Source organism: Hevea brasiliensis, chromosome 12, assembly GCF_030052815.1.
Source record: "Hevea brasiliensis isolate MT/VB/25A 57/8 chromosome 12, ASM3005281v1, whole genome shotgun sequence".
In the NCBI taxonomy this organism is placed as follows: domain Eukaryota; kingdom Viridiplantae; phylum Streptophyta; class Magnoliopsida; order Malpighiales; family Euphorbiaceae; genus Hevea; species Hevea brasiliensis.
The window spans coordinates 28,530,870-28,556,096 of record NC_079504.1 but is presented as its reverse complement, the minus strand read 5'-3'; the positions used below and the strand labels follow the sequence as shown (position 1 = coordinate 28,556,096).

The 25,227-nt window shown below is 31.2% G+C and overlaps 3 protein-coding genes across 4 annotated transcripts; 1 reads left to right on the top strand and 2 right to left on the bottom strand.

Annotated features, from left to right (window-relative positions):
• Nucleotides 1-3,760: 3,760 nt before the first annotated feature.
• On the top strand, nt 3,761-7,217 carry LOC110649711 (adenylate kinase, chloroplastic). Its single transcript, XM_021804399.2, has 7 exons — nt 3,761-4,088; nt 4,199-4,294; nt 5,296-5,424; nt 5,528-5,662; nt 5,846-5,992; nt 6,126-6,200; nt 6,863-7,217. Exons 1-7 carry the CDS (start codon nt 3,849-3,851, stop codon nt 6,965-6,967), a joined length of 927 nt encoding a protein of 308 aa, XP_021660091.2. The 5' UTR covers nt 3,761-3,848; the 3' UTR covers nt 6,968-7,217.
• Nucleotides 7,218-10,779: 3,562 nt separating this feature from the next.
• On the bottom strand, nt 10,780-13,632 carry LOC110649707 (serine/threonine-protein kinase-like protein CCR4). The gene has a single exon (XM_021804392.2). The coding sequence runs from the start codon at nt 13,449-13,451 to the stop codon at nt 11,094-11,096; it is 2,358 nt and encodes a 785-aa protein (XP_021660084.2). The 5' UTR covers nt 13,452-13,632; the 3' UTR covers nt 10,780-11,093.
• A 5,868-nt stretch (nt 13,633-19,500) lies between these two features.
• Nucleotides 19,501-24,247, bottom strand: LOC110649709 (receptor protein-tyrosine kinase CEPR2). 2 transcript variants are annotated; one of them, XM_058131375.1, is made up of 3 exons: nt 23,606-24,247; nt 20,199-22,811; nt 19,501-20,106 (listed from the first exon to the last, which is right to left on the bottom strand). In XM_058131375.1, exons 2-3 carry the CDS (start codon nt 22,741-22,743, stop codon nt 19,721-19,723), a joined length of 2,931 nt encoding a protein of 976 aa, XP_057987358.1. In that variant the 5' UTR covers nt 22,744-22,811; nt 23,606-24,247; the 3' UTR covers nt 19,501-19,720. The 2 variants fall into 2 exon arrangements, with proteins under 2 accessions (XP_057987358.1, XP_057987359.1); XM_058131376.1 differs by lacking the exon at nt 23,606-24,247 and adding an exon at nt 22,952-23,089.
• Nucleotides 24,248-25,227: the final 980 nt, after the last annotated feature.

The window sequence follows — 25,227 nt, the reverse complement described above, 5'->3', positions numbered from 1 at the left end:
GATCAAATCGAATTAATTCAGAAATTCAGTTTGGTTTTTATAGAAATTTAGTTTTTAGTTTTGAATTTTTTAGTTTATTTGGTTCGGCTTTGAAGATAACATAATATTTTTCCTTTTTTCTGCTCTCTTGTGAAAATCAAAACACTTAATCAATTAGATCATAAATTATATAACTATGATAAATTAGATTATAATCAATTAGATCAATTAACCAAGTAACTATTAATAATTAGATTAATTAATCAAGTAATATTTGTCAATAAGATCATAAATCAAGTGACTATGATCAATTACATTATAATCAATTAGATCAATTAATCAAGTAACTATTAATCAATTAGATCTTAAATCAAGTAAGTATGATCAATTAGATTACAATCAAGTACAAATATTTTATCAATTAATCAAGTAGATAATAATTAATTAGATAATAAATCAAGTAATTACGATCAATTATATCATAATCAAGTGCTATCAGGTATTTTATCAATTAATTAAGTAGATTATAATTAATTAAATCATAAATCGAGTAACTATGATCAATTGCATCATAATCAAATACTATCTAGTATTTTATCAATTGATCAATTAGATCATAAATCAAATAATTATAGTCAATTACATCATAAATCAAGTGATCATGATTAATTACATAATAATCAAGTACTATTGGGTATTTTATCAATTAATCAAGTAAATCATAGTTAATTAGATCACAAATCGAGTAACTATGATGAATTGCATCATAACTAATTAATCAATTACATAAGGATGAGAATTATTAGGTTCAGATTGAAATAATTGACTGAACAAATTTGATTTAAAATTTTGGTTCGATTTTTATTGAAATTCAATTTGGTTCAATTTTTATTTTTGAATTTTTTAGTTTATTTGGTTCAATTTTGGAGCAACTCGACATTTTCTTTTTTTCTTTCCTATTATGAAAATCAAATTGTCTCCCATTATTGTAGAGGTTGAAGGACGTATAAAATTAGAAATATGAATTTGATTCAGAAAAAAAAAAAGGGAAATGGATATATGAAGAAAATTTTTGAGATGAGTTATGGAGTCTCTTACTTAAGAAGGGTTATAGAGTTAGAGATTAAGACAGGTCATTATTAGTTAGAGTAATAGTGGGCTCTGTTAAGTTAAAGGGATGATATATTCTGATAAGCTAAATGGATGGTGGAATAATCTCTAATTGGTTAAATAATTGATGAAAGGTAATAGGTTAGAGAGTTAGTAGTATTTGATTGGATGACCAATAATAAAAGAAAAAAATTATAAATTTTAAAATTCAAATAAAAAAATTTAATAAATGACTAAATATACATTGCATATTTAAAAAGTGTTTCACATTTATCAAATTATCTTTATTTATACATTTTTACACACAGATTTTTATCTACTAAGTCAAGCCCTTTATAAAATTGTAACTATTAAATCCTTGCTATTAGTGAACTTGATCATATATATAATTTGTACGCGCAATGACATGGACATTAATGCTGACTTGTATCAATTTTATTGAACATCACAAATAAATTATGATTAGTTGGATAATTGAAAATATTATTTTATTAATATATTTTATTTTATAAATATTTTATTTTTATTTTAAATACTTTAAGTATTTTATTTAATTAAATATTATTTTATTATATTATTTAAAAAAAAAAAAAAAGGAAAGGACAAACTTGGACACAGTCCAATTTCATCTCCTGCGCCACGCCTTATTCCCTTTCTTTTCTCCTTCTTTCTCTTCTTTTGGCAGCATCCATAAGCAAAAGAGAAACTAAGCGTGCTGATTTTTTTTTTAAAGGAAAATAAGGAAAAAAAAATTAAAGGAAAATAAATGTTATATTTTACTTCTGTTTTTCTCTTCAGATTGAGAGGAAAACGGGAGGAAAATATTTTAAATTACAAAAACATCTCTATATTCCCTTGGTTCTTTTCGACTCCATCGGCTTAATCTCCTGCTCTATCTCTACCCACAAGCTGTGACCACCCCAGAAACCGGTCCCCCCCCTTTCCTTCGGTTACGTTAGCAATCGCAAGGGAACGCTCAAACAACATTAACAGAGGCACTAAGGACATTTTTTTTTTCTCGGTGATAAGCAATGGGGCAGAATCTTTAAGTAGTCACATCACCTTAATTTCCCTGCATGGCTATCTGGTTATGTGTGTACGTAACCAACAAAAAATAATTAGTAAAAAGAGCATTCAGGTAAAGTGTCTCTGCTAAAAATTTGAATTTGTAGTAGCAAGAGCATGGAATAGGCATAGTAAAATGCAATGTTTCCAGGAGCTTGAAAGACCTGTCAATTTTAGTTGATGTTACTAAACCCTTATAGCCTCCTCATACCAATCATGATTGTTCCTTGAACCGATATTATGAAGTAAATCTTGCTATTACCACCATTGCATTGATATGGGTATGATTTTGATAATAACAAAATTAAAGGTAATCCATTTAACAAAGTGTATAAGAAGTGTTTTAGGTTTGCAAATGATGAAAAATGGCTATGGAAGATTGAAAAGCAACAAGAGATCAAAGATCATGCTATGATTGAAGAATTATTAAAGATAATGATTTAAAGGCATAAGCACGTAAAGGTAAGGTAAAATCCATTAGTTTCTTTAGGCTTAGGATATTTGAAAAAAAAAATGAGAGAAAACGAAAGACCTATTAAATCCCTTTAGATACTTGAAAATAATTACAATTTGCATATTTGATTCTAGAATCATTTTAAATGACATTTTATATTTCAAAAATTCAAAGAAATATAATAGTTAAAAAATATAAAAAAAACACTAAAAAGTCATAAAATTAATATATTAAAGGCAATTTAAGTGATTTAATAATAATAAGACCAATAAGATTTTTCTATTTGGAATAATTTTTTTTTAAATTATTATTTAATCTCTGTATTATAACGAAATTAACTACTTAGTCTATATATTTTAAAAAATACTCTATTTAGTCCATGTATATTGCTTCTATTAAATTATTTAGTCTCTTTATTAAATTTTTCATTATTTGTGCTATTCAAATTACTATTTAGTCTTTCTATTTTAAGGAAACTAATTAGTTAATTCTTATATTTTAAAAAATATTACTATTTAGTCTAATTATTTTATTAAAATTAATTAATTGATCTATATATTTTAAAAAATATAGGAAACTTATTAACTTTTTAGTGTAGATAATTTATACTATTTTTATCAATAAATGAAAGTAAAGACAGAATGAAGAGAAAATGATGTGAATATAAACAGAAAAAAACATAAGGAGAAAGAGAAATAATGGCGAATAAAAGAGAAATAAAGGGAAGAGGATTAATATAATTTAGATATTAAAAATAATTATGAGACTAAATAGTTAAATTATAAATATTAATTAATATATTTTTTTAAAATATAAGAATGAACTAATCAGTTTCACTAAAATAGAAAGACTAAATAGTAATTTGATAAATATTAATTTATAAAAAATTATGAAAAAAATTAAATAATTTAATAAAAATAAATATAAAAATTAAATAATATATTTTTTAAAATATAAAAATTAAATAATTAGTTTTATAAAAATACGGAGTAAATAATAATTTATCCTTTAAAAAATTGTAGATTAATTGCTTTTGCGCGCAGACTTAAAACGACAACAGCCAAGATGGGCCAAGGCCCTTTGAATATTTGTCGTTTTGCAGAGCAACCACCATAGCAGAAGATGCCGTCCAAGTGTATATATATTTGCAGATCTTGAGCAGCCAAGCAACAATTCCACCTCTGTCTATTTTTGACCATCAGGCTGCGCTTAGACAGAGGGAGGCCATCACCGGACAGAAATGGCAGCCATTAGTACCTGCGGTGTCAATTTCAGGGCGGGCGGCAAGTCCCAACGGCCACCGCCGTCATCTCCTCCGCCTTATGCTTCCCTTTGTCCGCCCTCTTCTGTCTCTGCTAAGACCCCTAAGCTCTTCTTCTCCTCCAAATTGTCAGTTGCTTCTAGTAATTCTTGCATTTCTCTCCGTTCCAATCAAACCCTATTCACCCCTCGTCTTGGGAAATCTCATGGTACAGCTTTGGTAAGCAATGAAAATTGAATCACTTGTTTTATGTATAAAAGATGAAATTGCTTGGAATTTTAATTTGTCAGTCGGTACTTAGTTGAATTTGCTTATAATGAAATGAGCAGGTTGTAGCATCAGCTAAGCCAGAACCCTTGAAAATAATGATATCAGGAGCTCCTGCTTCTGGTAAGGGTACTCAATGTGAGCTCATCACTAAGAAAGTAAGCCTTTTTCTTTTTATTCCTTCTTTTAATTTCTATCCTTTGCGCTCTTATCCCTTTTTATTTTGATAAAAAAAATAATAATCCCTTGTGCTCTCTTTAATTCTTTATCATATGGAAGTATGATTTCTTTACGTAATAATTGGCTGATAGGCTAATTTTAATATGGAGGTATGTTGGTTTTAAGATCCATTTGGTTTATTGTAGGTGATAATTGGCTAATTTTCCGAAAGGTCTATTCTTTTCTTATATCTGTAGTTTCTTCTGCACACTAGAGAATGGTACATGGAGAAATAAACTGTGAGATTTGTTGTGCTGTAAATGCGCCAAGCTGAGTTGAGCGGCTTAGTTTAGTAGACTGGTATAGTTGCTTTAGAGTCGGTTTGACATTTTGTTGTAGAGAAAAACACATCCGCAAATATGTTAATTAAAGGGTATTAAAAATTAGTTTAAAATTAAATTTAACATATTTTGGTCGTAGAACTCTAAAACAACTAAACTGTTTTTTTTTTTTAACAGCATCTAAACATGATTTTCTAAAAAGTGCCTAAGTCAAGCTTTGAAGTGCCTGATTGTGATTGAGTTTAGCTGGTGAATTTCATCACATGTTTGAGATTGTATCAGCTTGCTTGCTTGCTTTCTCACTCAACCTCAAACTGAAATTTGTTTCCCATTTTCATATTTGAAAACTAAATTTTATTTGCTAGTTATTTAGTTGTTTCAGTGGTTTATGAGGATGAGCTATATATTAGAAGGAAGTCAGTTTTCTTGAAAAATTCAGATTTAGATTAATCTTGTTTCCTAAATGTAGAGAAACCCTATTCACAGTTGAATGATGTTGATATATATATTTGCAAACTTGAAATTGATTGCCACATTAGTGTTCATTGAGGCTTGGGCAGGATAAGAGAGCAACTAAAAGTATTAGTCTTCCACATTTCTCATTTTTAATTGCCGATGAAGAAAAACAGATTGAATCAAAGTCCTCATGATGAATGCAGTATGGTTTGGTGCATGTTGCTGCTGGAGACCTGTTGAGAGCAGAAATTGCTTCAGGGAGTGAAAACGGGAAGCGAGCAAAGGAATACATGGAGAAAGGACAACTGGTCCCAAATGAAATAGTAGCCACGGTAGGGGTGATGCTACTTGTTTTTTTTTTCCTCTCTTTTCTTTGAAAGTAAATATTAGCCTTGATCGTTCTCACACTGTTAATTCCTTGATTTCTACCTGAAGATAGTGAAGGAGCGTTTGTTGAAGCCAGATGCTCAAGAAAATGGTTGGCTTTTGGATGGATACCCTAGGAGCATGTCACAAGCAACTGCTCTCATGGAATTTGACTTCCAGCCTGATGTTTTCATTCTCCTAGAAGTAAGCATTTGTGTTCAATTAAATTCTATCATCTTCTAAGAAAAGTGAAATATGAACTAAATACTGTCACTTTGTGGATAGTTTATTGATTTCCTTTGCGTGTTAACAGTATAGAATTGATTGTCAATATGGACATTGGGTTATCTTTGCATCATGTTTGAACCTGTACTTCTTTGTTCGCAGGTCCCTGAAGGGCTTCTTGTTGAGAGGGTGGTTGGACGCAGGTTAGACCCTGTTACTGGGAGGATATACCACTTGAAGTATTCTCCTCCTGAGAATGAAGAAATTGCTGCTAGGCTTACCCAACGTTTTGATGATACTGAAGAGAAGGCATGTCTTGAACTTATTTCTGCAGTTTGAACATTTTGACTTTGGAGGACTCTGTCTTCTTTGGTTCCTTCATCATGGCATTTCATTACCATTTACTGATAATATTATTTCCTTCTTGTATGGCTATATATAGGTGAAGTTGCGATTGCGCACTCATCACCAAAATGTGGAGGCTGTACTTTCATTGTATAAAGATGTTACGCTAAAGGTACTCTCTCTCTCTCTCTATATATATATATATGTGTGTGAGTGTGTGTGTGTGTGTGTATACATACACACTCCCTCAGTTCCAAAAAAAATAGGTTCGCTTTTCTTTTCCATTTGACTCAAATAGGCCACTTTCTCTTATGAAATGGTAGTTTATTTATTAGTTTACTAATATATCCTTATTTAATATGCATTAAAATTAAAATTCATTAGTTCCAAGAATAATTTAGTAACATGAGTCATTTAATTTTTAATTAAGCAAAATGAGTGGATGATATATGAGAAAAAGACTCGATAAAATTTATTACTTTCACTATATTAACTTCATTTTTTTAAACTATGTGAATAGAAATAGGTATATCTTTACGGTCAAAGAGATTATATATATGATCCTTTTACAACTTGCATGGCCTATTAGAAAATCTGAAAATGTGACATGTTCGTGATTAAGTTGCTGCTGATGCTACAAAATAGATATATTATTTACCTGAGCAAATTGATTTGGTGATGATTTTTCATTCAATTTAACATTCAAGGTAGATAAGAGAAATTCAAAGAAAAATTTTTTGGGAAGAAAAGGGGTAAGATTGGCATTTGTGTTTATTAGACATGTAATTGGTACTATAATGTTAAGAAATTAAGGAGCCATTTTGTTGATATCAGGTGGATGGAAGTGTTTCAAAAGAGGAAGTGTTTTCTCAAATTGACCTTGCTCTAACCAAATTGTTTGAGGATAGGAAAGCAACTTCAGGAACTCTGGCTGCATAGTTGTGGAACATGAATAGGTGGAATACTTCATAGAGATCGAAGAAACAGAAGTTGTCAATTCCTTACATAGAGGTGTGTTCTTGGACTTGTATAATTTTTCATATTAAATGCCCTCATTCAATTGTCAGTTTCTTGTAAATTAGCAGTTGATGCTTGTGCAAATTTTTGTTAGCCATAATTATTATTATCATTTGAAGCTAAACTGTGGGCATTTAAATTTCATTCAAATAAAACAATGCAAAATTCTAAGTCTGCAGAATACTATGAGTATAAACTACAAGCTCGTGAGCCCCATTCAATTTAATTATTAGGACAAGACTTTAGAGATGTTCAAGGCATTGCATTCTGTCTTCGTTCCTGGAAATTGATTGTGTCGTGGTTCCGAAAACTTATATTCGACGGTTTTGGATTTGGTTATCAACCAAAATTCTTAATAGAAAAGCCTTTTTAGCAAGGCTGGGTTGTAAACTCTCAGGCCCTGGAGGTAAGAGATGCTAACAGTAGTTCATTGACGAAATAGTCCTGTTTTGTATTGACCCTTTTCTATTTTTGTTCTAATTTTTAATTTTTTAGTTTTTTTAAAGGAAATAAACCAATGCATTAATTATAAAAGATCACAATGAACCGCATCAGAAGTAAAATATAATTAATTATAATTAAAATAATTAATTTTAATTAAATATTAATTTTAATTATATATTAATTTTAATTATATATATATGATTATGTTAAAAATATATAATATATTTTAAAATTAGAAGAACATATTTCTAAAATTGATATTTTGTTTTGATATAGTTAGGATGGTTTTATTTTGGTATAAATTCGTCATGATTTCAATTCAATTCTTAATGGAAAATAGAATCGAAGTAAAATTATCAAAATCATGTTGACTTCTAATAAATAAGACTAATTTTATTATTTTACACTTACCCATACAGAAATCAATACCTTCAATTTTTCTTTGCTTCTCCAAATTTCAGTGATCAAACATTGGTTTTTTTTTTTTAAATGTTGCTAAAACTTTGAAATTGACTTTCATAGGTCAACTTAATTATGGTAGAAGGCTCTTACAACTTTATATCCTTTATTGATTTTATAATCAAGGTAAATTTGAAATTGACCTATAAATTATGTGCCCAATTTTCAATGCAAACAAGTTGAGGGTAAAAATCTTTCCTTTATAATCATCAGCTACTATGGCTTTTGCCTGTGCGTTTGCTTTCAAAACTAATTTGAACTAAAAAAAAAAAAAAAAAAAAAAAACCCAAGAGTACTTATTTGAGTCTTTTAATGGTTGTTTGGTTTTTTTTTTTTTTTAAAAAAGATAAATTTTATTTAGATAAAGGGGCAGTGCAATTTAGGCCTAAGGCCTATTAAATAATAAAGTGCCAATAGTAGTTGCTAAGTAGATCCAATCCACCCAAGCCCTAAAAGAGAACCACTCCCAAAGCCCATTACAGAGAAAACCCATAGGTGGATTAACCCAATTTTGACAGAGTCAACTACAGTCGCCAGTGCTGCCACGCCCAAGAACCCAAATTTAGGACAACGTTGCCGAAATCCAAGAACCATGGGCAGATTTCAACCATCTCAAGTGAGGGAAAACATAGAAGTCATTTCTCGGCCAAGAGATGCTGTCCATAATCTCATCAACTGCAAAGCATGGAAATGCCAATCACTTGGCGTTTTTCCGTCTTGAAATGTTTCTGGGGTGGAAACGGTGGGACAAATCAATGACACGTTTTCAAAGCCGTATCTGTTAAATTTAAGGAAACGCCTTTCTTTAAAAAAAAATTGAGTTAAAAATTTAAAATCGCAACAAAGCAGAGTCAGAGACTAGAAAACGAAAAGAAAAAGAAGAAGAAGAGGGTTTAATGGTTATTGGGCCTAAATAGAGTTTCCTTAGTTTTTCGGCTTAAATCTAATTTAGAATTTTTTTTAGTTTTCTTTTGCATTTATATATATATATATATATATATATATATATTTTAAGAAAAGATACTTGCGTTAAAATTGAGAATGAATCAGTTATATTTCAATATCTCAGATCATAAAAGGGCTTTTTCCATAACATATCACAGTTCAAAGAACTAGAATTTCTTGTTAAAAGATAAGCAATCGAATTTCCAAGACACTAGGAAAACTGGGATCTTGATTTAAGGGCTTCTACAATCTTGAAGAATACTATCCCATTCCAGGAGATCCTCTCCATTAGCTGCGATGGCGCTGACTAATTCCTTAGAATCAACCTCCACTAACACCTCTTGAAACTGTTGATGTCGAAGTCTGATAAAAGCATGATGCAACGCCAACGCTTCAGCCATGCAAGGGGAACAGAGACCATCACTTCACCCAGAATCAACCAATACAATTTCCTTGCTATTCTCTTATGCATTTATATATTTTTCTTTATAAACTTTATTTTGTATAAATTAAAAATAAATGTAAATATCTTTATAAAAATTAATTTAAATTATTCTAAGTAATATTTAGTAAGATATCTATATATAATTTTTCTATATTTTTATGTACTATAATTTTAAAAATGTCATTTCCCTGTGTTTATGTTTCCGTTTCCTTTCCGTAATATATGTTCATCACGATCAAATCCAGAAACAAATGTTAGGTTGTCGATGGGCGGGTGAGACAATGCTCCTTGGTGATCTCATTCTTAGTCATCGAGGGACTAGACGCATTAAGAGGCACTGGTGACGTTGCCAGAGATACCACAACCCAAACTCATCAAGCATAAATAGAGCCAGCAAAACACAGAAGCTTGACCAAGCCAACCATAGTCGATGCTGAGCCAAACACAACACAGAGTAGGTCAACCATGAAAGCACCCTTACTATAACCTCAGACCTGCAAAATCAAACGCATGGTAAAAATTATACGCATGGTAAAAATCACACTCAGTAAGGAAAGGGTGAAAACCCACAAAATCATTTAAGGTAGGAGCCGCCTACTCAGTAAGGATAGGGAAGCCTCTAAAGGTAAAAGGAGCTATAATTTTCGAAAAAAGAAAAAAGAATTCAAAATAGAGAGAATTATCTCTCTAAAAAGCTAGAAAGAAAAGGAATTGTGTTTCATGGTTGGTTTGAGTTAAAGTTTTAGTAAATGGATGTGTTGAATTTAATTTGACATATAATCTTTAACCACCCAAATCAATCCATATACAATACACCCTATCACAATCTATCCATCTTGTGTGTGAAGTCGTAGTGTCAACCATATATTTCTTCCATTATCAAATAAATAATAAATTACTAACATGATTATCAAATAATAAAGAATTTAAGTGCATTATCACTCTCGCGACTCCATCCTCCAACCCCTTAAGGGCAACTCAAGACCACCACCACCACCAAACTATTCCATGTATGGCCCTAAACAAGCAACAAAAGAAGGACCCCTTTTGTCTTGCCATAGAAATGGAACTTAGTTCTCTTAGTTGTGATTTTATCATAATTAATTCTTCATCCAAATCAATATATATAGATTAAACTAGAAGAGTAAGACTTACTATAGAGCTAGTAAGAGCTCAAATTGAGTATCTATTAGGAACAAATAAAAAAATGAAAATTTGTAATTTAAAAAAAAATAAAAAAAGAAAGAAAATTTGTGGTTAGGGAGAGGGGGGATAGGTAATTAAAGAAATAGGTAAAGACAATTTTATGTATATTATAGTAATATGAAATTGTGATTTTAGGACGTGGAAATAGTCCTATTGAATAATATAAACATTTGTATTGACATGAGAAACACGCAAAAAAAAAGTCATGGTGTTGGTGTTGGAAACTTTGAAATCATTTCCTTCCTAATTCCGATTACTTTCCCATTGATTTTTCAATTCCAAAATTCAATTTCCTCCCATTTGACCTCTCAATTTCAATGAATCCTTCAAAACTAAACGTACAAAATTTCATGAGCTGTGAACCATAATCAACTCCTTTTTTTTTTTTTGTCTGTTAGTCACACAATCATGCACATTTTGGACCAAAAATCAAAAATTACAAAAAAAAAAAAAAATTTATGGTGGGAAATTTAAAAAAAAAAATGGTTTATACAAAAAAATTAGACTAGTTCCTGGCACGTGTGCGCTGGTGCTTTCTCCCACTTGGGGCTATGTGGAGGACCCGGTCGTGGACCGCGAAAGCGAGGTGGGGTGCACCAAACACGCAGCCAATGCTCTTTCCAAGCTATTTACAATTTCGGTCATCGGCGGCCGATCTCGGCCATCTAGCGTCACGCAATCTGCCGCCAAATATCCTACATACGCCACAGCCTCTATTTCAAACGGCGTTGGCGGTGGAACTCTCGAGTCCAAGGCTCTGTGTATTTCATCATGTACAATGAATGGTACTACAAAATCCACCACATTTCTTGGCGTTCCATTCTCGTTCTTGTGTATTGCTTTGATTCCTGATAATAGCTCTAGCAACACTATTCCGAAGCTGTACACGTCGCTCTTTGTGGTCAGCTGTTGCAGCCTGTAGTACTCTGGGTCCATGTATCCTACTGTGCCTGCTGCTCGAAGGGACAGGTGGGATTCTTCGTCATCAGGACCCATCAGCGATAGTCCGAAATCTGAGACCTTGGCGTTCCAGGATGAGTCCAGAAGTATGTTAGATGATTTTATGTCTCGGTGAATGACTGGTGGTACTGCGTACTCGTGCAGGTACTCGATTCCCCTGGCTGCGTCTAGTGCTACTTTGATTCTTGCAGTCCATGACATTAATGGTGAGCTTTGGAGCTTGTGGAGATGATCATGGAGGGTGCCATTGCTTAGGTACTCGTAGACTAATACCCTTTCGTTACAATCTTCGCAGAAGCCTAGTAATCGGATGAGATTCTTGTGATGAAGACGGGATAAGGATTCGAGTTCGTTAATGAATGCATTGTCTTTGTCTTCTTGACGCCTGGTTCCTATTGCGTAGGAACTAGTGCTTGATGTTTCTGCTCGTTTGATTGCTACTTCTCGGCCATCCTCTAACGTGCCGCGATAGACTGAACCGAAGCTTCCTGTTCCAACTTTGTGATCCTCGGAGAAGTTGTTCGTGGCTTGAAGTAGCAGTTGCAATGGGAATTCTTCTAAATGACCTGCATTTCCCATGCTGGCCAATTGGCTAAGACGCTTCTCCAGAACAGGTGGTGGTGGTGCTTGTTCGATTTGTGGGTGTTGCTGCTGTTGTTGTCCTGTACCCTGTTCGAGGGGTGCTCCGGTCTCATCCAACCGCCCTGAATCATGGACTCGACATCCTCTGCACTTGCAGTATCTGAGGACAAAGAAGCCAGCGGCTAGCAACAAAACAGTGGATCCCACACAGCCCACTACTAGGAAAGCTATCATCTTGTTACTCCATTCACTACTTGTTGATCCCCCTGGAGGCGTCGATGGCGGCCGACATGGTGCTAATGGTTGAGCCGGTGGTGGTGGCACGGTTGGTGGCGGTGGAGTAATGGTATTAGTATTATCATGACAAATAAAAAATCCTTGGGGGCAAAACTTGCCTGATCCTGCTAACATAGCATGTGTATTTTGACAGCTATTTGTACATGGTCCTGGGATTACTTCATCAAACACCGTTAAGTTAGAGTCCAATATCTCATTACCCCAACAAACCAGGGAATAATTCTCTTTCCGAACTCCACAGAAAATGTTCCTCTTAGCTTCAATATTGACAAAATAACTATCTTTCAAACTTTCTTGCAAGCTGAAATTGTTCTGCCCCCAACAAACTACTGTATCATTAAGCCGCAAACCGCAGCTACGGTTCTCTCCTAATGCCAACAATTTGAACTTATCTCGTGGTGGTTCGCTCTCTCCCCAACATTGCAATTCGTAATCAAAAGTTAGAGCACAGGCATGCCGGAACCCAGCAGCAATCATGCTAAAATTCCCTTCGTGAGAGCCATTGACAAGAGGATTGTTTCCGAAGCAATTAATATTACCAATTCTTAATAATCCACAAACGAAGTCTTCACCTACTGCAATACTGGAAAAGTTCAAATTCTGAGCATGAGCAGAGATAGACTTGAATTTCCGCCTTGGCCAGCACTCTAGGCGATTGGTGGCATCAACAATACCACATGTAAGGGAATTACCAGCTTCAAGCACTCTGAAAGCAGGACCTTCATAGATTCTCTTATAACCCGTAATACTACCATTACTAGAGAATCTCCAGGAAACGATAGTTGAATTGGAAGAGGAAGACAAAGACATTAAAGCGCTGACAAACCCATCTCCAGCAACAATCCCGGAATAAGAAAAGCTTGAATTATTCAATACAGGAATCTGAATCCCAGCAGGAAAACTAGAACAATTAAGAAAAGTTTGACGACTACTAGTTCTCCCCAAAGCACAAATCAATGTATGGTTGGAAGTTTCAGAAATAGCAACAGTAGAGAGTGAAAGAATAGAAGGAAAAGAAGACAAAAAGAGTAGAAGAGAAAGAATAGTACGAAGAAAAAGAAAAGCCATAGAAATGGGTAGCAAGAATTGATAATATCATGGTGGGGGGCGGTGGTGGTAGATGATGGCTGTTTTGAGGGGATTTTTAAGGGGGTGAGAATTTAGAAAAGAAAGAAACGCGGTTTGCAGAGAAGGAAGCTAGACAGAGAAAGGAGAGTGAGAGGAGGACCAAAGACCAAGTCGTTTTGAAAGGAGAGAGCGTAAGCGTGTGTGGTCAAGAGTGAAGAGTTGAAGTAGGAAAGGCGCGAAGCCAAATCGATAATACGACTGGGTATTATTGATATTACCTCTTCTATTCTTATTCTTTCTTTCCCTAAGAATATATCAAACTGTGCATGTGATTCTGTTTCTGTAAAGCCAAAAATCTCCAAATTCTTGTTGCTTTTGAGGACTTTCTCAATTACAGTAAATCCTACTCAATTGGATTTGGACCACCCTCGATAACAATGGAAGATCATACAATATTTTCGGTGTATGTAAAAATAGTGCTTTCTCTTATAATACGAAAAATGAGTTCTACATGATTGTGAGAGATAATACATGTATATTGAATGTATCTAGTAATTTCTTAATAATAATAATAATAATAATAATAGAGCTAAATGGGATTTGATTTTGTTGATCAAGTGATAGTCTGGTGGGTCTTTTTCCAACTTTAAAGTGCAAAAGGTAAGGAAAGTTTGAGTTCTGAGCTCTCCCATGGAGCTATTTTAGAATTATTTACTTTTACTCATCATAGTGTGAACTTATTGTTTATTTTCTATTTAAAGCTTTTTTAAAGTATTAAAAATAAAATTATAAATCTCATATTTAATTTATTTTTTCCTCTACCATTGTTTTTTTTTTTTCCTTTTTAAAGAAATTAGTTAATTTTTTTTTATAAGAGGGATAGATAAGCTGTAAATGTTGTGTACTTTACATTTATATATGAGAAATTATATTATAATTCCATTATTTCATGTAAATAATTTACATCAAATAAATTAAATGTAAATAAATATATAAGTACAAAAAAATTAGGTATTTTGAAAAATAAATAATTCCATAGAAAAAAAATTAATTAATTAATTAATATTTTAGAGGAATAAATGGGGAAATCAAAGAAGATAATAATTTGTGACTTAATCCAAACCAAATATCTTTGCCAGTTTACTTATATTTTTCACTTCTACAAAGATTCCCAATTGAATATAATTTCTTATGGTATTCCCTATTTAAATCAAAATTAATCCTTTTCTTTTTTTTCTCTTCAAGAAAATTCAATATTAATTAATTAATTAATTAGAAGGTTCCCTGAATTATAAGAGGCACATGCTCAGGTCATAGACCAGTAAAATTTGTTGAATTTTCTAATCATGATTGGGAGGAAGGTCATATGCCATTAAATTTCTTCAAAGTTGAAATTAATTAATTTTAAAAGAAACAAGTAGCTATCCATCATCCATGAGTATTCTTCTAATTATTTATCTATCCCAATATACAAGGGGCAGTCAACTAATCTCAGGTCAAATATTTTGAATAGAAATTTGGATGACTTATCTCCATTAATCCTCTTTATTAGCACTCTCAAGCACTTTTTTCCTTTTTTTTTTTAATTTAATAGTCTAAATTTTGGAAATTATTGTAAATTAGAATCAATAATTTTATCTTGTTTATTTTTTTAAAAAATTGATTTATTTTTTAAAAATTAAAATTTTAATTATAATTTTGAAAATCTTGAGCAAATAAAAAAATAATAGTTTTCTTTATATTTCTTTTTTTAAGATTTTGTTTACACTATATTTGGATAAGAGAAAAAATAATAATGAAAAAAAATAAAAAAAATATAATGATTAGGAAGGAAAATAATTTTTTCATTTTGTGTTTGGATATGGGAAGAAAAATATTGAAAGGAATATTGTTTTTTAAACAATAAAATTACAAATTTACCCCTAAATATATATATATATATATATATATATATATATATATATATATATATATATATATATATATATATATATATATATATAAAAAGCTAAAAGTATAGAGATATTTTTGTAATTTTAAATATTTTTATCCCACTTTTCCCCTAATTTGGAGAGAAAATGAAAGTGGAATGAAATATTTATTTTCCCTTCCATATTTTCTTTCTTCCCTATTTTCTTCTTAACCAAACATAAATTGAATGAAAAATAAGATTATTTTCCTCTCATATTTTCCTTCCTCCTTTATTTTTCTTCAATCCAAACAGTTCAAATTTGAGAATAAAAAAATGAGGTATTTAATTGCAATTTGTACATTATGAATTTTATACAGATGACATTATAATGTTTTTGAAATATAAGGTTCCTTTGGATTGAAAGTTTAGGCATTGAATTCCAAATCCCATTGTATTGTAATTTTATATCCATCACATAAATAGAAAATTAGTTAATTATATGTTTAATTAATACAAAGGGTAATTTAATTACCCCATAATTTATATTTTAATTTTTGCTATTTCAATATTAGTTAGAGTAATTTTGATCCTATACTTTGTTAATAACTTCATTTGTATTCTGATATAAAATAATGAATTTTTATTACACTTTAGCATTTGACATTTTCAATTAGACTGCATTTGAAATTGTTAAAATTTTAAATATATTTTAGTCTCTTAATTATGGTTGAATGTATAAATTAATCCCTGAAGTTTATTAAAAAGTTCAATGGCATCCTAAACTTTAAAAACGACATATCTCGTATTTAAACTTTCAGAATTTAATAAATTTAAGAAGATCGAATGCATCAATTAATCGCTTACCTTTATCAAAATGAAAGAAAAAAAAAAAACTATTTGTACTCTCAATTAGTTTAATTTCTTCTTCAATTTTCATGCTAACGAAGATCACAATTTAATTGCGCATTTCAAAAAATTAAGGAGTAAAATAAAACTTTTTCAAAAGTGAATGTGTCACTAAACTTTTTAGATAAAAATTAGGAATTAAAATATGCATCCAACCCTTAATTATTATATTATAAAATAATTTAGTCTTTCACTTGTGCCTGTGCATATATTTGTTGCATGGACTAAAATTACTAATTTTAACAATATAAAAAAATATATTTTGAAAAACCTTGGAATTTTTTTTTCTACACAATTAACTTTTTATTATCCTTACTGCAAGTGTAAAAATGTATAAAGCACTTATGCCCATATGACAATGCCATGTACAAAATGCGTACACTAACAATGACAAAAGCAAGCTAAACGATGAATTAAGAGTATATTTGGTTTAACTTATAAATTAATTAAATCTACTTATAAGCATAAAGTTATAAGTAAAAGAATTATTTTAAATAAATCAGAAATCATAAATGATACTGACTTATTTACTTATTTTAAAATTACTATTTGAATAAATAAATGACTATATTATCCTAATAATTTTTAAAAGTAATAACACTATTCTCATTTTAATCAAATATTTGAACTATTTAAAATTTAATTTCAAGTAGTTTTACTAAATAATTAACTGCTTATTTTTAATTTAACTTATAAGTTAAAAAATATTTTTTTTAAGTTAAAAGTTAAAAGTAAGTAGTTAAATTAAACATAAATATTCTCTAAATGATTAATTTAAAAAAAAAAAAGGTCAACCCAAGGAATGGTTTTCCTGTTTTTTGAACATAGAAAAAGAATAAATTGAAGTGAATATAGGGAGTGGTTAAGTTGATAGTATCTGGAAACTTTTGACTTAGGGGGTGTTTGGTTTACCTGTTGGGTGCAGCTGATAGCTGATAGACACCCAAACAGGTGAACTATAGTGTTTGGCAAGCTCAAAAAAATAGAGCTGATAGCTGATGGGCAACTGATATGATACCCATCATTTGCGGTTGTATCACTCTATTTTTAGAAATTTATTCTCATCAGCTGATAGCTGATTTGGTTTTATTTTTTATTTTGACTATATTATCCTTTTTTATTTAACTAGAAAATTAATATTATTAATATTTTTATTTTTTCATTTTAAATTTTAACATTTTAATTAACTAATTTTAATTTTGATAAAATATTTTTTTATTAATAACATAAAATATAAAATATTTATTTATATCTAAAAACTTAAAATTAATTATAAATTTTTCTATTAACAATAATAATTATTTTATTATTTTATTTATATTTTTAAAATTATTTAATTATCTTAAAAAATAATTATTTTCTTATTTCAATAATAAAATAAATGATATAATATAAAAGATTAATAATTATATATTTATTTAAATAATATAATATATTAATTTAATAATTATATATTTAATATAATGTAATAAATTTATAATTTTATATTTATTTAAATAATAAAATAAATTATATGATATATACCCTTATTAGTCATTTTACATATCAACAGCAACAGCTAAATATAATTTTACCAAACACTTAACATAAAGCATATCATCACTATCGGTTATCAATTTATAATATACTTAATGTATCACCAACATTTATCATTAGATTCAAAAGTTAAACCAAACAGGCCCTTAGTTATAATTGAGTTTGGTGGGGGAGTTTTACCGAGTTTCATGCAATAAGAAACATGATTCCTATTTTAGTCCCCTACACAATGATTTGGTCTCATCATTAAGGAAACCTTTTGATACTCAACGTACACAATGGGAAGGTTCAGATTCATACCCATACCCTTACCCTATAACCTAAAACAGAACTTGCCCCTCAAAATTTAATTATAATTTATTTTTAAATTAATTCTTATCCAAATAATAATTTTTTGACTAATAAAAGTGATTTATAAATTATGTTTGCCCTTGGGGTAATGTTAGTCAAGGCTTCCTGTGTTTGGTCTTTGCTGTGTGGAGCCCATGCGATGCATATGTACATTCTTGTGGGCTTCACAAAGGGTTAGGGTTCCTAAACTTTTCTACTTCAAAGTGGAATTTGAGTAAGTGCAGCCCTGTGGATCTATGGACACCAAGAGTGGAGTAGAAGCTCAAGAGCATATGCCCTAGTGGGATTTGTCATCCAGTGAGCTAGAACCTAGAAGGTCTGCTTGCTGCGTATCTCCTAACTATTAATTGTTGTGAGGTAATTACCACATGTTTGTCACTCAATTTTATAAATATTTTTATAAAAATTATTAAATTTTAATTTTTTTATAAAATTTATAAAATTTTAATTTAATTTCATAAAAATTATTATGGTATAAAACTAAAAATTTTTAAATTAACTTATTGATCTGTCATCTATTTTATAAATAAAATTATTTAATCAGTAATTGCCAGTGAAAAAAATACAGAAAAAGGAGAGGAATTTGACAGGGAGAAGAGTAACTGAATGCTTTTTATGCATTTTATTTTTTTTAAATAAAATAAAATAATATAAATTTATTTATAAAATAATTGATAAGTCAACAGGTTAACCTAGAAACCTTTAATTTATTGTTACAGTAACTTTTATGAAATAAAATTAAAGCTTAGTGAATTTTATAAATAATAAAGTTCAATGATTTTTATGAAAACACTTATATGTTAGTGATTGCGTGTGATATTTACCCAATTATTATGAGATGAATTCTACTTTTATCATCAAGGAAATTATTGCTTATACCCGGTTCATTATAGATCCAAAATACAAACATGTGGGACTAATATATTTAATAAATACTAAGTAAGAAAAATTATTGTAATAATGCAAACAACAAAGTTCAAACATTAAATATATTAACGACTTTTAGTTCAATGATATTTAGACCTGGTAGCTAATCTACTTTGGATCGATTTTATGTTCGAATTGGCAGTTCAAATCTTAGCTAGGGGATGAATTAGAATTGAACTGGTAGACTATGGTTTTAATCAATTTTGGTTCCTAATCAATTTTGGTTCCTAATCAGTTTTGGTTCTATTCAATTTCAATTTCGATTTTTGACAGTTTCAATTCCGATTCGAAAACAATTTTGTTCATATCGGGAAGACTCAATTTTGCCATTCCTAATGAATTAGAATGTACTCAAAAACACCTTGTTACTCAAAAACACATTGTTTGGAAGTATTTAACTCAAAACAGAATTGCATATTGGAGCAGATGATTGCTAAAATTTATTTATTCTAGGGCAAAACATCACATATTCACAAGATGAAGACTCTAAGCACCTGATTAAATTGCAACAAAAAGCCTTTTGCAAACCAGCTTATGCTTGTAACCACAATTTAATTATATTTATATATCACCAAACTTTGTGCTAACACTTGCTTAGAAAGTTTGGATCCTGAAAGTTGAACTACTACTACTACTACTAACAAACTAACTTCAGAGGAATAGCTTCTCCTTTTATTTCAGAATTGCTGCCCCGAAACTTGAAAATGCAAGGATCGGCATCAACTAGCAACTTCACCACTTCTCTCATGTTAGGTCGCAGGTTTGGAAGTTTAGTGGTGCAGAGGATAGCAATCTTCAATACTTTAATCATGTCCTCTTGGACAGATTCAGATGTAACCTTGCTGTCAAGAACCTTGAGGACATTTTCGTTGTTATTGACATGCTTCCAAACCCAGTAGACAATATCTTTCCCTTCTCCATATGCCTCATCAATAGGTTTCCTACCAGTGACTAATTCTAGCAGCACAATGCCAAAACTATACACATCACTCTTTTCTGTAACTTTAAGAGTATATGCCATCTCTGCAAAGCAGTTTATATGTGCAAAGAGTATTAGCTTATTTACAGAAATCACCAGGAAGAAAGGAAAGAGAGAAGAAAGTTTAAGAACTTACCAGGAGCAATATATCCATGAGTGCCTGCAAGAGAGCTAATATCACAACCCTTCCAGGACATTTCTGCAAGCTTTGCAACCCCAAAATCAGCAATTTTTGGCTCGTAATCTTCATCGAGTAAAATGTTGCTTGATTTTATGTCTCTATGAATAATTGGTGGAGAGCAATCATGATGCAGATATGCAATTCCCTTAGCCGTACCCAAAGCTATTTTATGCCTCTGATACCAATCCAATTCAGGCTCTTCATCTTTAATCTTTCTATGAAGTGCATTAAACAGATTACCTTTAGCCATGTACTCAAACACCAGAAAACATGATCCTTCTTGGAGTAAACTAGCATAAAGCTTCAGGATATTTCTATGCCTGATTTTCCCCAAAGTCTCCATTTCAGCTGCTGAAAGCTTGAGAACATCTCCTTTCCATAGTTGCTTTACAGCCACTGTGCAACCACTTCTCTTCAAATCCAGGCGGTATACTTTCCCTGTACCACCTTTTCCAATCAAATTTTCCTCTTCCAAATTACATATTTCATCTGCTTTAATATCCAACTGGTCGAAAGATGCAAGTCTCCAGTTTGGATCCAAATCATTTTCTCTGTCTACTTGACCTTGCTTGAAGAAGTTCTTGTACCTAACAAGCAGTAAGCCAGCAAAAGCAACAACCAAGGCAGATATGATGATAGAGAACATGACAAACTTATCTCCAAATGTTTGTTCCTGACTCTGCTTTCCCTGGCAAACATTAATCTTCGAATTTATAATGTTCTTGGAATTTTCAACAATGCAAAGTTCCGTGTTCCCTAGAAATGCTTTCTCACCACCCATGGTCAGAAGAACTGACGGAATTCTTCCTGATAATTGGTTTCCAGATAAGTCAATGGAACTAAGCTTCAGTTTCTCTAAATCTTCTGGAATCAAACCAGTAAGTTCGTTTCGTGAAAGATTCAAAGAGTTTAAAGAGCTCATCAGTGAAAAGGCTAGTGGGATTTGACCACTCAGATAATTCGAAGCAAGATTTAAGTTCACCAGTCTAGTGCAATCAGTCAGTTTCGATGGTATGGATCCTGTTAATGAATTTTCTTCCATATGCAAGGAAGATAACTGCTTCAAAGCACCAATTTCAGAAGGTATTTCACCTGAGAAGCTATTATTCTGCAAGGAAAGCTTCTCTAGATTCCTCAATTTGCCAAGTTCAGAAGGAAGCTGATCCGAAAACCTGTTGTTCTGCAAAATCAACAGATTCAAGCGGTTAGACAACCCAATTATAGGGGATATTGGTCCACTGAAATTATTATCACTCAAATCAAGTACGCTGGCAAGTGGCAGAGCCCAAACCCCATCTGGAATCTGTCCAGATAACTTGTTCTTATTGATCCTCAACCTTATTAAAGATTTACACTCAGCGTAAGAATCTGGCAACTCCCCAGAAAAACTGTTTCCCAAAGCCAGCAAGTACTGTAAGTTTCTGCTTTCACACAAAAACTTCGGGAAACTACCTGAAAATTGATTCTCAGATATGTCAATACTGTTTAGTGGTGAGAATCTGCCAAAATTCGCCGGGAAATCCCCAGAAAAATTGTTCCCATAAATTGAAAATCCATCAAGATGCTGCATCTCTCCAAAACCAGCAGGTAGTTCTCCAGAGAAATTATTATCATATGCCTGGAATACCTTCAGATACTTCAAATTTCCAATTCCCTCGGGCAGTTTCCCATACATCTGATTTGAAGATATATCAAATTCCCGCAAGAGAGTGAGGTTTGCGAGCTCCGGTGGGATCTCCCCAGTTAAATTGTTGACAAAGAGCTCAATCTTTGTAAGCTTTTGCAATTTGGAAATTGATTTTGAGAATTTCCCTGAGATCTTGTTCCTCGAAATATCAAGCGTTTCAAGCTTCCATAGTCCAAAAATGGACTCCGGAATCTCTCCCCTCAAATGGCTATCAGCCAGAAACAAATAAGTCAAGTTCTTCAAATTTCCAATATTCTCAGGGATCTCACCCTCATCATATTCATTTTGCCCCATAGAAAGCGCAATCAACCCAGTTAAATTTCCTACCCATGTCGGAAATCTGCCGGAGAAGTAGTTCAACGACAAATCAAGAATCTCCAAGTTTCTCAACGAAGAAAGATCAGGAAAGACTCCCACCATTTCATTTCCAGTTAGATTCAATACTCTAAGATTGCTGCAATTAAGAAGCTCAAGAGGAAGCTTCCCTGAGAATGAATTAGAAGGCAACCAAAGGGTAGTCAAGCTCTCAAGGGCAGAAATGGATGGTGAAATCTCACCAGAGAGAGACTTGTTGTCAAGTGAGATTTCAGTCACTTTCCCAGATGTGAGATCGCAGGTAATCCCAGAAAACATGCATGGAAAATCTAATTCTTTCCAAGAATCCAAAACGTTCAAAGGGTCTTTCAGCTGTCTTTTGAATTCAAGCAAGGCCTGGGTCTCAACATTCGAGCCAAAAGAAAGCGGGAAAGCTGACAAGAATAGGAAGAAAAGAAGTGAAATGAATTGCAAGGAAAGAAAACAGCTTTTGGCCATTGGGAAATAGTAAAAGAAAAACAAAGAGCTTGCTAAATTGCTCCTTCAATTGTCGCCATTGTTGCATCCTGCAAACAAGCGAAACAGACCACATAAACACATCAGACAAACAGATATCTGCTTACAGAACACCAGGTATAATCTAAGAGTTACATAATTAAAGAATTTAGGTTGATAAACAAACAAGTGAGAGACTTAAAAATGAGACCTTGGTGACGTTGGAACGTCAATTCTGTCTTTAACTGTGGACTATTATTATAAGAAAGAATAAGAGAGTAAACTTCGAAGTCACTCATTATAGATTAATTAGTTGTGTACCCTAATTATAATATGATCATGGGTTTAATTTGTTTAGCAAGCAAAGTAAATTACAGTCATCATTAATATTCGTTAAAAAAATTTTACTTAACTGTTTAATCATAAAACATTCATGGTCTAATCAAAACTGAATCTTTAAATCACTTTTAAATAAAATTAAAAAATTATTTCAATATTTGAATATATAATTGAAAAAGAAAATTAATTTAATTTTAAATTAATATTTAATATTCTTTAAGTGAGATATTTAAGTTGGTAAAAATTGAAACACCTGGAAAACACTCAAATCCTAACTTAGAATTTGTCTTAATGATGATCCCATTAATGAAACTAAAAATCAGTAGAAATTTTTTTAAAAAATTTAGGAAAAACGCTATGTGAAAGAAGATGCTTTTGAGAATTGGAATCTGAATTTCTTGATTTTCATGTATATTTTACAGCTCTGAAATACCAACACGATGAACAACATGAAAAAAGATATGATCTTTTGTATGCAAGGACAAAATGAAAAGGGGAAAGCAACTAAGAAGATTCAAGAGTTTACCAGAAATGAAAATCTCGTGACTACTAGAAAATTGCAGGTTCTTGTTCTGGTAAACGACAATTAAAAACTGGATTCCCTGGAGAAACGGAAGCTTTTTATATCTGCTGACTGAAAAGATGGTCGCTTCATTGTACTGTTTCCTGAGAAGAAGAAGAAGAAGAAAGTAGGCTTCTTGGAGGCCGAGAGATTGCACTACTCGAGAAATTCAATCAAGAATGAAAATTAACGCAAATGGGTAATACAAGAAAAGCTGGTTTTCGTTTCCGAGAGAGAGAGAGAGAGAGAATTTGTGTTTTATGAAGCAAAACAAGAGCTGGAATTCATTCCCAGGGAAAATTAATGAAGTGGTTGGACTTGGAACTGAGAATAACAATCAATAAGACGAAGATTCCCAAGAAGGCAAAACAGCTGTGTTTGGAACAAGAACCAGAACAAGCAGAGATACATTAATGGAAAGAAAGGGGGAGAGAAATGGAGGGAATCTGAGAGAAGAAATATAAGAAGAGAGTAGAGACAAACGTGAACTGAGCAAGAGAGAAATTGGTGTGTTTGTATTGTCTGTATTGGAAGTTTGTAATATCGTTTAGTGGGTAAAGAACAGAGCAGGTTGTTTTGATGAAAATGAATTAGAAATGTATAGTTCATGTGAAGTGAATTTTAATTTGGGTAAATTATTATATAGTCTTTGTATTATAGTATAATTAAAGATTTGATTTTTATATTTTTAGGAATATCTTTTTTTAGTCACTCATTTTTGTTTATGTATATTTGTTAATTTATCTTTCTAAATTTTTTCTTAGTCAATAAAATTTTTAATTAATTGAAAAAAATTCCTCAAAAAACTTTTATTATCCCTAGTATTTACCTCTCCCTCCCCGTGAACGGTCAGGAAGCATTCTTGTCTTTTAAGTAAGATCGAATGTTCGATTCTTATAAATAGTGATAATATCATTAAAAGCACTTCACTACTTAATGAACCGATCCTGGCATAAATAGAATTAGTCTTAGTCCATTAGATTTAGATACTTTTACAATGTTAAAAAAATATGGCGGCGATCTAAGAATGTGGCGTACAACATTAAAAAATAATAATTTTTTGTAAGGATTAAATTAATTTTAATTTTACATGAATTATATTTAATATCTAATTTTAAATATTTATTTCAAATATTGTGTGATAGAGAAAGGTAATAGAGAAAGGAGAAATTCTTGTCTTTATCGATCATAATGAATTTAAGATATAATCATATAAGATTCATATATTTAATAAATAAATTTTATCATAAATATTATGTCTTGATTCATATATTTAATTTCAAAAAATTAAATTTACGAAATTAAAGCTTATAAAGAACCTTCCATTCTCAAATTAACATCACTTGTCTTTGGAGCAAAGACATCAACTTATAAAAAAAAAAAAAAAAAGGATATGTTGGTGCTTGTCAACACTTAACATAATTGATCATCCCATTGACTCTTCAGATTTTTTTGTATACCGATTTTTCTAACTTTCCATTTTTTTTAATTTAATTTAATTTGATAATAATTGAAGTTCGAATCCTCATTGTTTTGCAAGAATAATTGGAATAAAAGAATATATAAAATGAGTTAAAAATGATATA

Coding starts and splice junctions, on each gene's coding strand:
- LOC110649711 (XM_021804399.2), top strand. CDS start 3,849: ATGGCAGCCATTAGTACCTGCGGTGTCAATTTCAGGGCGGGCGGCAAG. Junction 4,089..4,198: donor AATCTCATGGTACAGCTTTG/GTAAGCAATGAA, acceptor TGAAATGAGCAG/GTTGTAGCATCAGCTAAGCC. Junction 5,425..5,527: donor CAAATGAAATAGTAGCCACG/GTAGGGGTGATG, acceptor TTCTACCTGAAG/ATAGTGAAGGAGCGTTTGTT.
- LOC110649707 (XM_021804392.2), bottom strand. CDS start 13,451: ATGGCTTTTCTTTTTCTTCGTACTATTCTTTCTCTTCTACTCTTTTTG.
- LOC110649709 (XM_058131375.1), bottom strand. CDS start 22,743: ATGGCCAAAAGCTGTTTTCTTTCCTTGCAATTCATTTCACTTCTTTTC. Junction 20,107..20,198: donor TCATGGATATATTGCTCCTG/GTAAGTTCTTAA, acceptor ACTGCTTTGCAG/AGATGGCATATACTCTTAAA.